The sequence below is a fragment of the Amphiura filiformis genome, chromosome 12, assembly GCF_039555335.1.
Source record: "Amphiura filiformis chromosome 12, Afil_fr2py, whole genome shotgun sequence".
Lineage (NCBI taxonomy): Eukaryota > Metazoa > Echinodermata > Ophiuroidea > Amphilepidida > Amphiuridae > Amphiura > Amphiura filiformis.
In genome coordinates this window covers 50,452,581-50,465,088 of record NC_092639.1, presented here as the reverse complement: position 1 = coordinate 50,465,088, position 12,508 = coordinate 50,452,581, and the positions used below count along the sequence as shown (strand labels likewise).

Sequence of the window (12,508 nt, the reverse complement as noted above, 5' to 3'; positions counted from 1 at the left end):
TTTTACACCGTAACAAAGAATACTGAGAATACAATTTAGGGAATTTACGGCTCGTTTGTGCTGCCGGGTCACAATTATATAACATATAAAATATGGGCGTGGTTTTTGCGGTTCAACTAAAAAAGTGTTTAGCGCGAAATTTTAGATACGATGTTGGTTTCTGTTTTCTTCACTGTACATTTCACCGTCTTTCTATCCTTCCCGACATCCGTTTTAAACTTTAATTATTTAATTTTATAAACAAATCATATTCGGGAACATTGGGATAATCAAACAAACAAACCGTGTAGATTCCCTTGCCAATTTCCACAATCAATGACTTACCGCTATCCCTTCACTATGCCCTCTATAATTCTGGTAACTATTGAAGTTCTCAACCTTAGCTTGATTTTCGCAACCTTAACTGAATTATAGTAGAGCATGATGGCTTTACCAACATAGTCACGAAAATCCTTAGAATACTTAATTAACCTCAATCCAGCAAGTGGATATTCCAGCAATGCTCTAGAATACCACGCATTTAACAATATGCAAGTATATACTTTGTGTTACTTAGACCATATCGTCACGTCATGCAGCGGTTTTTGTAACAGTATACTGAAAGCTCTGACTGAAAGTGATATTGACAATTTTTGAGCAACACCCAACGACAGTATTTTTATTGACTCCTTCTCCATCAACACACTTGTTTACAGCATTACATGCATTTACCATGTTTACTCTAGATTTGTTAAGTGTCAGACAATTAGGATTCTTTTCACATGGGTTTACAGGTTTGATTTGGATATGACAATTACCTTTGGTGACGAAAAATGTTTTATTTACAAGTAGTTTCTTGCATGCATTGCGCCAATTACCTAGAAAGTCCCAGGAATAAAATATGCATAACCCAATTATTTCAGATGATGATTATGACACTATACTATACTATACGTTCTACTCTACAAAAAAAAAATGCTGCATATTGCTTTAAAAAAATAAATACTTGAGACATCAGTCGCATAGCCAAAGGTGATTTTAGTTGTTGTTGTTGTTTTGGTACCTTTTGACCATTTTTTTACTATTTTCTTACTCCCTTCGCCCCTGCTGGCTATACACCACTGCATTGTATTACACCGACGCATGTGCATAAACACTGCATGGGTCCAATGCGATGTCCAGGTGAAACTTTAAGGTGAAGCAGAAGAAAAGGATAAAACGATATGTTTTGCGATCTAAATCATTTATGCTACTAAATCATATTGACGACAATAATATCATAAATCAACATAATACTGGTTATTGGTTAATGTACTGCTCATATAAAGTATCTTTACTTTTTGAAAAGAGCCCATAATTCTAAACCTAAGCAATAATTTTGTTAAATTTAATGTTTCAATACAATATTTCATTCCCATACCTCTTGTGTGTCCGCTTTATTTGTCTCAATAGTTTTCTAAGATTAGCTAACTGTGTATGACTGTTATGTAACGCTAACGCTATATTTGAGCAACACATTTAATACCTGATCACAGATAACGCGTTAACTTTTCACATTTCGGGTTTTTTTTTCAGTACAATTGGTTACATGACGAAAATGAAACAAGTTTTGGAATGGCTGAATTTACCTGCAAACCGAAGGTAAAAGTAGTACACAAAAATTTGATTGCCGAAAATGATTTTGTTCTGGAATTAAATATATACATAGAATAATAACTATCAGAAATTCTCAAAATTCGTAACAGGTGTCAAGTAATAAGGAATATATTATACTGTTTTTATGAACGGTATTGCACATATTTTAAAGATAAAATTACGCCAGTAATGAGACTCATAATCTTCATATATTGCAGAGTCGGGAAAAGTAATTACCGAACTAAATTATTATACTAGAATGACGCACTCACTCGAGGGAGCCAAATGGATTAGTCCGTTGGCTTCGTCAAGAGTGTACCTCGAGAGTAAAGCCCATTTGTGACGTCAGTGCGTGCTCCAGTGCAAGTAGTACTATTAAATCGCGCGAGTTGACTCAAAGACCTGCCGTGTTTACATGCGCGATCAAAGGCGGTACAAAGGTGTTCAAATTCTCACTTTCTTGCCCACACTCCGCCCCTTTTTGCTTCATTCAATAGTCTCACAGTCTATGATATCCACAAACTGCAGAAAGCAATTTTCATGTACAAATTTTATAATGATCTTTTACCAGATATTTTTTTTTCAAATTATTTTATTAAAGCTAGTACGATTCATGCATATAATACTAGGTCATCGGAAATGTATAGAGCTCATCATTTTAAAAATGATTTAGCCCGTAACACTGTTAGACGACAAGGGCCTATACTATGGAACAATATTAGTTTAAATACCAAAGATTCACTTACTCTGACAAGCTTCAAAAAATAAGTACAAATCTGAGTTATTATCTCGTTATAAATAATCTCGTTAGTTTGTGTAATGTTTCATCATGTAATTTGAAAATTATTATTACTATTATGTATAATAGGTAATCTTAAACCATAGCCAACATTGTCTGTCTCACGTGTCCTGTCCGGTCTTTGTCTGCACATAATTATGTCCTCATACGTCTTTGATTGTGTTTCGTCCTGAATGTTTAACTTAATATTGTAAAGGGTGGCCAACAATTGTCGAGCTCTGCTCTGTTTGGTTTCCTACCATATGATTTTGCTTTACTCTGTAATAATTATTTAAAGGTGAAATAAACTGAAACTGAAAACTGAAACTGGTACATCTGTACATGCTTGAAATAACTCCAACAAAGTAGTCTCAGGAAGCCAAATGGAATATTTTGTGATAAGGAATCTTAAACATTCATATAAGGCATTACGGTATTACAGAGTCGGGGAAAACAACAATTTGTTATGTAAAAATACAATGTATAGTCCGTAAACGACGAAATATACGCCTAATATGCCTGCGTCGCTGCCTTTTGTCAGTCAAATCAATGGTAATAATTGTAGATACCTGTGCTGTTCGCTGGCGGAGTGATGTAATAATCGGATTAACTACCATATCAATAGGGTAAAACATTTTTGAATATATCGCGCTGCACTAAAAGCAGGTTGCACACATCACCTGTGCATGTCTGCAATCATAGATTAAATACAATACCGTTCTTTTCAAAGATACTAATCTTGCAGGTGCGAGTGATCAGTCCGACACGCCGCTAGTCCAAATCTAAAATACACTCTGCCAGTCCGACACGCCGCTAGTCCAAAACTGAAAACCACTGCGCTAGTCTGAAACTGAAAACCATTGCGCCCCAGTCCGAATTTGAAAAACACTGCGCTAGTCCGAATCTGAATTTGGGAAACACTGCACTAGTCTGATATTCAGACTAGCGCAGTGTTTTTCAGATTCGGACTAGCGCAGTGTTTTTCGGAGTCGGACAAGCGCTGTGGTTTTTAGTTTCGGACTAGCGCTATGGTTTTCAGTTTGAGACTAGTGCAGTGTCGGACTGAAGAAGTGTTTTTCGGATTCGGACTAGCGGCGTGTCGGATTGCTTTTCAGATTCGGACTAGCGGCGTGTCGGACTGTTGCAGTGGTTTTCATTTAAGGACTAGCGCATGCTTTTTTCGGACTAGCGCAGTGTTTTTCATTTTCGGACTGACGCACCCCTAAGTATAGGGAATTTGTGTAGTCGGACTAGCGGTGTGTCGGACTACAGGCGTGTCGGACTAGCGGCGTATCGAACTGAGCGATGCACCCATCGCTAATATGGAAATAATATACGCTTTAGATGCGTTCTACATCACAATAAATAATTAACTGATGTTGTTTTACTTGTAAACCTGTTTGTATTCAATTTGTTTTATATTAATATCACAAGGCCGACCTTTACTACCGTGTACTTTGAAGATCCTGGTCGAACGGGAAGAAAATATGGCGCATCGTCTAATGAGGTATGTCTGCTGCCGCCGAATAATAATTGTTATCATATTTAAAAAAAACCTGTAATTGTGAACAGCTAAAAAAGACAATAAAGAAATGATAAATGTGCGATGGGCAAAAAGGAAGAAAAAAAGATACAGAAAAATACTATAAAACAAACTGGATCGAATGAGAGCGATGACAGTTACCTCTATATACCGTATTCTGATAAAACCTTTCTTTCTGTATATGACCAATATACGGTACGTGCTTTCACATAACACATCCCATTTCTTCAGGTTCCAGAACACGATTCAATCATAACTTAAGTGTGATCACGCACTTGCAAATAATGCTAAATATAACATCAACATTTTACATTGTCTTTCCAGGTTCTAAATGTTCTCAAAGAAATCGACACAGCCATAGGACATCTCTTCGATGAGCTAATGAGACAACAAATCGTAGATTGTGTTAATTTTGTGGTAGTATCTACAAATGGTATGGTGGACACACACTGCGATGACGTCTACTACTTAGCTGATGTAAGTCACACAATGTTCATAGGGGTACATTATGCCAAGTGAATGAAATATTTTTCCACCTGCCCTCTTCCTTGTAGGAAAATTATTTTTGATTTACATTTTTGTTATGCTTTGTATTAAATAATAACAGTCATGTTTAAATGATATGGTTATCACTATAAAACATATTTCATATAATTTATCACAAAATTATAGAATTGGGAAATGGTAATGGTGTCCTCTATTCTACGACATAATAAGAATGTGTCTTCAATAGAAATTTGGCACAGAAAATATTAGTGGGAAGTATTTTAATACTTAAAAGTCCATTTCGCTTCCTTTCTAAAAATAAACCCGGGACAGAAATATTTTTGTTTTTTACTTAATCTAAAACACATCAATGTATTTTAGGCAGGCTACGTTAGTTTAATATTAGTTTGGAAGACGTTGCATTCTTTAGTCGAGTCTAATTATATTTCGAATATCATTAATATATGTATATGTTTGTTTGTTTTATTTCTTCTTTAACCTGGGACACTCAATCAGTTTAAAACACAATTAGTCTCTTCTCTTCCTTGAGGCCCTTATATTCAGAAAATATTTTAAGAGATTCTGAACTTGAGCTTTTATTACAAGTACCTGTTAGTGAGTTTTGCACAACATATTATGGCACACTGAAGAATTTTCAAGTTCAAATTCTTAGGATATGTAAAAGATTATTTTAAATGGATGTACAAGTAATAGTACCTCAATCTCTGGGATGTACATGATCTAACCCTAGAACTTTGAAAGGGAGAGGGGGTGTTTTATCCCTGGGCTTTCCATCTGGCATAAAAGAAACTGCCTTTGTTATTACCCAAACGACTTAAGCTAATCGTAGATCCATGTGCTCATTTTACCGATAAAATTATACTCCAGCACCTTACCCGACCATCAAAAATGACCAGGAGGCGAGGCCAACCAAAGGCTTCTACAGTCAAATCTATGATTTTCATTTTGCTCTTTTGTAATTATTCCAAGAGATATCAACTTTTAACTCGAAAAATCCGCAATTCGCGGAATATTTAACCAACAATCAATTTAACTATACTTTTGCCAGAATGTCCCAATTTGGTAAGGGCGCTCTCACATTATGACATCATAGCGACATTATGTGGGGAATGTTGTACTTATTTTGGTATCACTGGATAGAGGAGATCTACAGCTATACATTGGTATCAAATAAGAGTATGACTTTTAAAATAGAAAATTAAGGGATGCAACAACCCCCTCCCCCCCCCCCTCAGTGGGATGAGTGTTGCAGGTAATATGTCACATGTTGCGATGATGACGTCTATCATCTATTGATGTAAGATGGATTGAAATTAGACTGTCTCACAGTCTCGGTCCGGTTCGGTCTCTGGATAATGGAACGATATGGCCTTTAAAAATATTCCTTTATCCCCAGTCCGCTTCTAAATACACAGCGACAACAACCAATTCCCCTTTCTTCACTTATCGATGCCACCACACTGAATACACCTCCTATAGTGATCGCTAAAATTCAGTGACCGCTCCCCACACCGATTGGGTTGATCTAAAATGTTACATAGTCTACATTACCAGTCGTTATCCATGGACCCGAGGGAGGGTCTAGATTGAAATCGAAGGATTAGTATGTTAAAGTTTTGGATTATGCTATTTATTTACGCTATTTAAAGCACAAGGTAAACACAATAAATCCTCAGGCATTGCAAAGACGGGAAAACAACTTTAAAATGTCAGTAATAAACGCGAATACACTGAATGCATCATTCTGGCTGTAGAATTGTATAATAAAGATGTGTTGACATTTTTATGTTATTGTGTAAATTTATCAAAGGATGTTCGACATTGCTTTTCATTATTTTACATGTGTTTGCAAACGGATTGCGTAACTGTAAAATTGGGTTATCTAAGCAACGAATAACCAGAAATCAATCGTCTGTGTAATGGAAATGTCCCCTAAGTGTAAAATAAAGCAAGAAAGTGACACAAAAAGAAGTAGGGTATCCAGGAGACAGAATCCACAGCTGTAAAAGTGCTATGAAAAATCCACAGCTGTAAAAGTGCTATGGAACTATAATGAAAGACAGAGATAAAAAGACTAGTTCGCGTCTGAAATTCCGACAACTAGGCAGAAAATACCGTACTGCGCAGGTTGGCAACCAATCACGGCGCGCCTTTACCCGACGTCAGACGCGATTTAGTCTTTTTATCTCGGTCTTTCTTTATAAATCATCGTTGATAGTATTGTTTTATTACAGGATATTAACGACGTAGATGATCACATCATAAGTCCTGACTATCTGGGATCAATGTCTAGAATCACTCCAAAACCATCAGGTTTGTTGTTATTTTGACCATTAATCTATTTTTATTACAAGGCAGGTGAAAGCCACTTTTGAAGCATTATTTTGCATTTAATATGTAGGTTAATGAATGCAGCACCAAGACATGATTGCATATAAATATGCATTATTTGCCACGAGGCGTCTATACGTGGCTTTATTTTATTCTTCATGGTACTTTAGAAAATATTGATGTCTTTCAAGTAGTTTTAAAGGCTCTTAGATGTTGATTAAGTATTGTGGGTTCAGGCAGTCAAAAAGATCATTCATTACCTAAATCAATATGTTATTGAAAATAACACCTTGATGTTTTGAAGAATTTCATTCTACAAGTCATATACGGTACTTTGAAAGTGATATTGTTTTAGCCATCTGTTACAACATAATTCAAGAACCACACGACTTACAAAAGTATCTGTGATGTTTGATTCTTCTACACGCTCGCTATGAAATGATTGATGCAATTGTTGCCAAAGCTCACTACCTTTCGCAAGATGCTGTGGTCTGTAAACTGGGCGCTGCATGTAATACATGTAAATGGTAATGCGAAGAAGTGAAATGGAAGCAACCGTTGCTTTATTAATACTCAGTGGCATGTTTTAAAAGTTTTCATCCAGTGAGATTTGAAATATAATTCGTTATGAGTTCGGCAGACAGCCGAATTAATTTTAAATTAATTTTTTAACATTACCTAACCCTGTATGCCACCGTCTTTTGCTGATCGCCTTAATTCGCAAAATAGTTCATGCGTAAGGTGAATTTATAAAAAAGACGAATACGGATTCGGCTGTCTGCCGAACGCATAACGATATGAACACTCGCCGTTGTTAGTATAATTGATTACGTTTTTAAGGTGATTACATAAAAGATTGAAGAATCTCCAATGGACTGGTGGATGCTTTTTTTATTAATATTTTTTATTTTTTTCTCCGTATATTTCGTTTCAGCTCCCTCCGATATGGATTCTGAAGACAAAGTAATCGACTATCTACAGGTATCTCACATGTCTCAGTTAATTCTAAATAGCCATCGAAGAAAGGGTAGAAATACCATTATTCAGGGTTAACTTCTTCTTCCTCTTCATGCTAATGCATGCTGATAAACCCTTTAACATATAATTTATCTCTATCTTTGATAACACAGTTCCTTGTATATCCATAACAAAATTGACTGAAAACCCCAAAAGCTCTACTTTTTCTTACAAAAGTATTTGAAATCAAAGATAACAAATCCTGAAATCATGATTAAGCCTGAAAACTTAGACATCCCTGCACTACTGTCCATTTTTGTCCTTTTTATGTCTTCAGTGCAAAGTTGATCATGGTCAGGCATACCTGACGGATTTCTTGCCGAGTCGGTTACACGGGGCTTACGGACACCATCTTGAGGAGGCAGTGGTTCTTATGCAAAATGGATGGACGTTTGCAAAGTATGAGTTTTCTATTTCTGTTTATATCCTTCTTAGGGACGTGTAGGGGTGGGTGTGGTGTTTGGGGTGGGGGGGGGGGTAATAGTATGTGGGTTTGTCTTTGTGCGGATGAGGTGTACAAATATATTAATGCGGATGGGCGGATATGCGGTGCGGGGTGTGTATGGGGGTGCGCTCACGTGCTCTGCAGGTACTTGGTGCGATATCATAAAATATTGGTGAAGTAACGATTTTTATCAATAAATGATGATGAACTATATTAAGGCGGTACTACACCACTTGATAAATTTGTGACTCTGTTTTGCATTTTTCTCAAAAAATAATAACACGCTGGTAACAAAAGTTATATACATATTATAGAGGCAAGCAGGGGCGGATACAGGATTTCGAGAAAGGGGGGGCACGCTCCTGAAAATAAAAAAAAATGTATGAAATGGCCGCGAAGCGGTCATCGCGGAGTGCTTGCGCGACGCAGGGGAGTGTCTGAGGGGGGATGTGCCCCCCTCAGAAGTGAGAAACTTTTGGAAAATGAAGTCTCAAGTGAAGTCATTTGGTGGACCATTTTGTCAACATTATTGTGTAAAATATTAGTTTGAAAAAGCGTAAAATTTGCAAAAAGACGGCCCAATTGAAGCCATTCATGGACAAGTTTTGACCTCTTGTAAAATTATTGCTTTATATGTACCCATAACGTTGCGCGACATGGGGGGGTGTCTGAGAAACATTTGCAAAATAAAAACCTAATTGAAGCCATTTGGTGGACCATTTTGGCACTATTATGGTGTAAAATATGAGTGTGAAAAAAAGCCGAAAATATGAAATTTGCAAAATGACAGGCCAATTGAAGCCACCTGTTTTCACTGTTATTGTATAAATTCAGAGTGCTGGGTGTGAAATACAGAAGCGAAAACGGGCAGTTGTTTATATAGGCAGGGGGTTGTCTGATGTTCCCCCTCCGAAATTTGGAAATTTTGCAAAATGAAAGTCCAATTGAAGCCTTTTGGTGCATCTGTTTTACACTATACGAGAGTATATCATTGCTTTTTAAAACAAAACAGGGCCCGAACTCAATTTGTAAAATGTTACACTGACACTTTAATAGGCCTTAGACTCGGAGATTCGCAATTTAAAGCATGCATGGATCGAATCCAGCATGGAGTCCGTATATTAATACTGACTTTGATGACAAAATGTGACGGGCTCTGCATCATCGACGGGCCAGAAGAAATCAACAAGTACTATAGGGCCTACTTCTGATACTTCTTTTCCTCTTTTCCTCTTTTTTTGGGGGGAGGGGGAGGAAGGGGGCGCCGCCCCCTGAATCCGTGCCTGGAGTGCCACCCCGGTGTATGATACTCACTACAGATTTATTAGGCTACAGGTCCGAAGATTTTCTTTCTTTTTTTTACGTTGATCCGTTTTCTTTTTACTTTTCTTTTCTTTTTTCCCTTTCTTTTCTTTTCCTCTTTTCTTTTTCTCCTTCTTTTCTCTTTCTTTTCTTTTTTTTTCTTTTTTTCTTTTTGGGATCCGCCAAAGGGGGGGCACAGGCCGGCTGTGCCCCCTCTAAATCCATGCATGGAGGCAAGGAATCCAGTTACTGCACTGGAATTTCAGTGACTCAAGACAAGTGGTACATAATGTAATGTAAATAATTTATTTATGATAAAAAATGAGTGAGGTACCGCTAGCTAGAATGTATCTCATTTCTTAACATAATATAATGAACCATTTGTCTTGAATCACTAACATTTCAATGAAGTAATTGGATTTCTTGCCCCTATAATATACATAACTTTTGTTACCAGTGCGTAATTATTTTTTGAGAAAAATGCAAAATTGGACACAAAATTGATCAGGGGGCGTAGTACCACCGTAAGACCGTTGTTGTTATTCTCCTTTTATTACTTTGCAACCTCGCTACAGCTATAAACATAAACATAGGCTATAAGTGTCGTTTATCTATGAGTAACTTTCCATGTTAAGGTTTAACAACAATTTACTTTATGCAGAGAGGAAACTGGCTACAATCGAGACAATTGTCGAGGGGCAAATGATGGCTACGATCCGTTTACAGAAGATATGATGGTAAGTGCATTGCTTTTATTGTCGTTGCTTTCATTGTTTTTTTATTAAATCAGCCAGTTTATTCTCATTAATTACATATACAAAGACAAATAATGATACATGAATAAAATAAATATAGCAACAATAAAATACATATAAAATAGTACAAACTGGCAGTGAAAAATCTAGGACACGGAGATACCCGACCAGCGAGTCTCCGGCAAGATAAAATATTTATAAAAAAAAACAATTGTTAAAAGACATTATAGTTTAAACAGTGGTGGATCAATCCATGATGGTTCGGATTTGGAACAATATAAACTAAAAGATGTGCACAGGACGATTTTCATAAGATTATTCCGAACGTTCTTAAAAGTTTGAGTTGTACCAGAGAGATGTATAAGGGACTTAAGAGTAGATGTGTTTTCAGGAGATAGGTAACCTCTACTACCAATTTCAAAAGCATGAATATTGACTTTGAACCCCTTTTCGGTAAGATCATTAACAAGACTTGCATATTTGTCGAGTTTCCTCTGATGGGCATTAACAATGTTTGTTTCGAAGGGTATGGTTAACTCAATAATACAAATCTTGCTGAGATGAGGCCAATGAATGACAAGATCAGGGCGCTGGGAGGTAGGAAGAACATCAGGTGGAACTGTTGTGACTGTTTCTCCTTTTTACCTCCGAGATCAGCATAAACATGATAGTCATTAGTATTGTCAGAGTTCTTAAAAAGAGACACCAAATAGTTCAAAACCGAATCATGGCGCCATGTGTACCTTCCTTGATCAAGTTTTGTTTTGCAAAAGTTCAACACATGATGGAGAGTTTGGCTGTTTTGACACAAAGGGCATTTGACATTATTAGCTGATCTTAGGCGCCACCTCCCCAAGTTGGTCAATGTAGGGAGGGAATCTGTGGCTGCGTTGAGCGCAAATTGTAAGACACCACGTGGAAGCGCATACATTATATGTTTCCAAGTAAAACAATTCTGTTCTAAGTGAATAAGCTGGAGAAACCGGCCTTGAACCAGCAATTCTTTAACTTTAGAATTCCACAGGTTACGGATTTCATCAGTGACAAACTCTTTGATCTTACCAACAATACCTTTTTTTTGTGGGCACTGGATTGCTACGGGTCGGATTATTTTCCAGAGCTTTAACAGCTTCATTGTACAAGTTCTGACTATAATGAATTATGGAAAATTTACGAGAAAATGATTCTTCTCTAGTCAGCTTTGATACCAACGCATCCTAAACTCTTGAGTCGAAGCTTCTTTTAAGATGCACAAACTTAGAAGCATGACCTTCTTTATACAGCTGGGAAATGCTGCGAATTTCGAGCGAACCAGAAGAGTAAAGACCAGCCAAGGTACCCGGTCTAGGGATCTGCAGCCATTTTAATGTTATTTCATAATGTTGTGATGTGCCCTGAGTAATCTTTTACAATTATCTCATGAGAGATATCCCCTTTCATGTAATCATCCAAGAGGTTGTGTGTTTTAGGGAAACACCAATTAGTTGCTATACTCAATTCAGTCAAGGTGTATTAATAATCTTGGGAAAAACCAGTTTTCCAGAATGTGCACTGTTGTGCATGATGAGCTATTAATAGAATTTGGGTTTTTGTGAGTATATAAAGAAATAAAACATTTTCTCACGGCAGATTTTATGAAGAGAGTTATTGTAGACTATCTAATGTGTTAGTCGTAAATGTGTTTCAAAGAGTGAACCAGTCACTTTGCATAGCCAATAATGTACTGTTAATACAGCAATAACGACGGAAATTTTTAGTACACGAAAGTGCTCCTCCCCAAGCAATTAATACTCTTCAGTCGACTTGTCAGAGTCTGGTTTATGAAATAACGCATCTGTCAATAAAGTGGATCGATTTCCTGGAGGAAGTGAGTGACTGGTAAAAGTAGCACCATTTTGAAAACTGTCATCTGTGCAAGGATTTTATACGCAAAGGATATATAAAGTCAGGTAAACGATGGACTTTCCTGAACAGTGATCTTCGCAGGACAAGTTTGGATCAGTATGAACATCAGTCGTTCTGAACATTGAGTGGAACAGAACTTTATAATTAACAACAAGAAAACTGCCGGATAAGTAGTAACTGTTAGTGTGATTTTACTGCATATGTAATTATTGTTCATGCGCAAAATCATTATCAATTATAATTAATTTTCCTTAAAGATTCGATATTATTAACTTAATTAAACAGTGTGTTGTTTTTATGCATTTGGGAAA

General features: G+C 36.8%; 1 protein-coding gene across 1 annotated transcript in view; it reads left to right on the top strand.

The window, feature by feature from the left end:
* The window catches only part of LOC140166356 (venom phosphodiesterase-like), a 60,198-nt gene that overhangs the window by 28,239 nt on the left and 19,451 nt on the right, over positions 1-12,508 (top strand). The window contains exons 9-15 of the mRNA XM_072189801.1: positions 1,555-1,620; positions 3,827-3,899; positions 4,260-4,412; positions 6,677-6,755; positions 7,708-7,754; positions 8,068-8,189; positions 10,199-10,274. Coding sequence (XP_072045902.1) covers positions 1,555-1,620; positions 3,827-3,899; positions 4,260-4,412; positions 6,677-6,755; positions 7,708-7,754; positions 8,068-8,189; positions 10,199-10,274 — 616 coding nt within the window. The remainder of the gene's footprint in view (positions 1-1,554; positions 1,621-3,826; positions 3,900-4,259; positions 4,413-6,676; positions 6,756-7,707; positions 7,755-8,067; positions 8,190-10,198; positions 10,275-12,508) is intronic.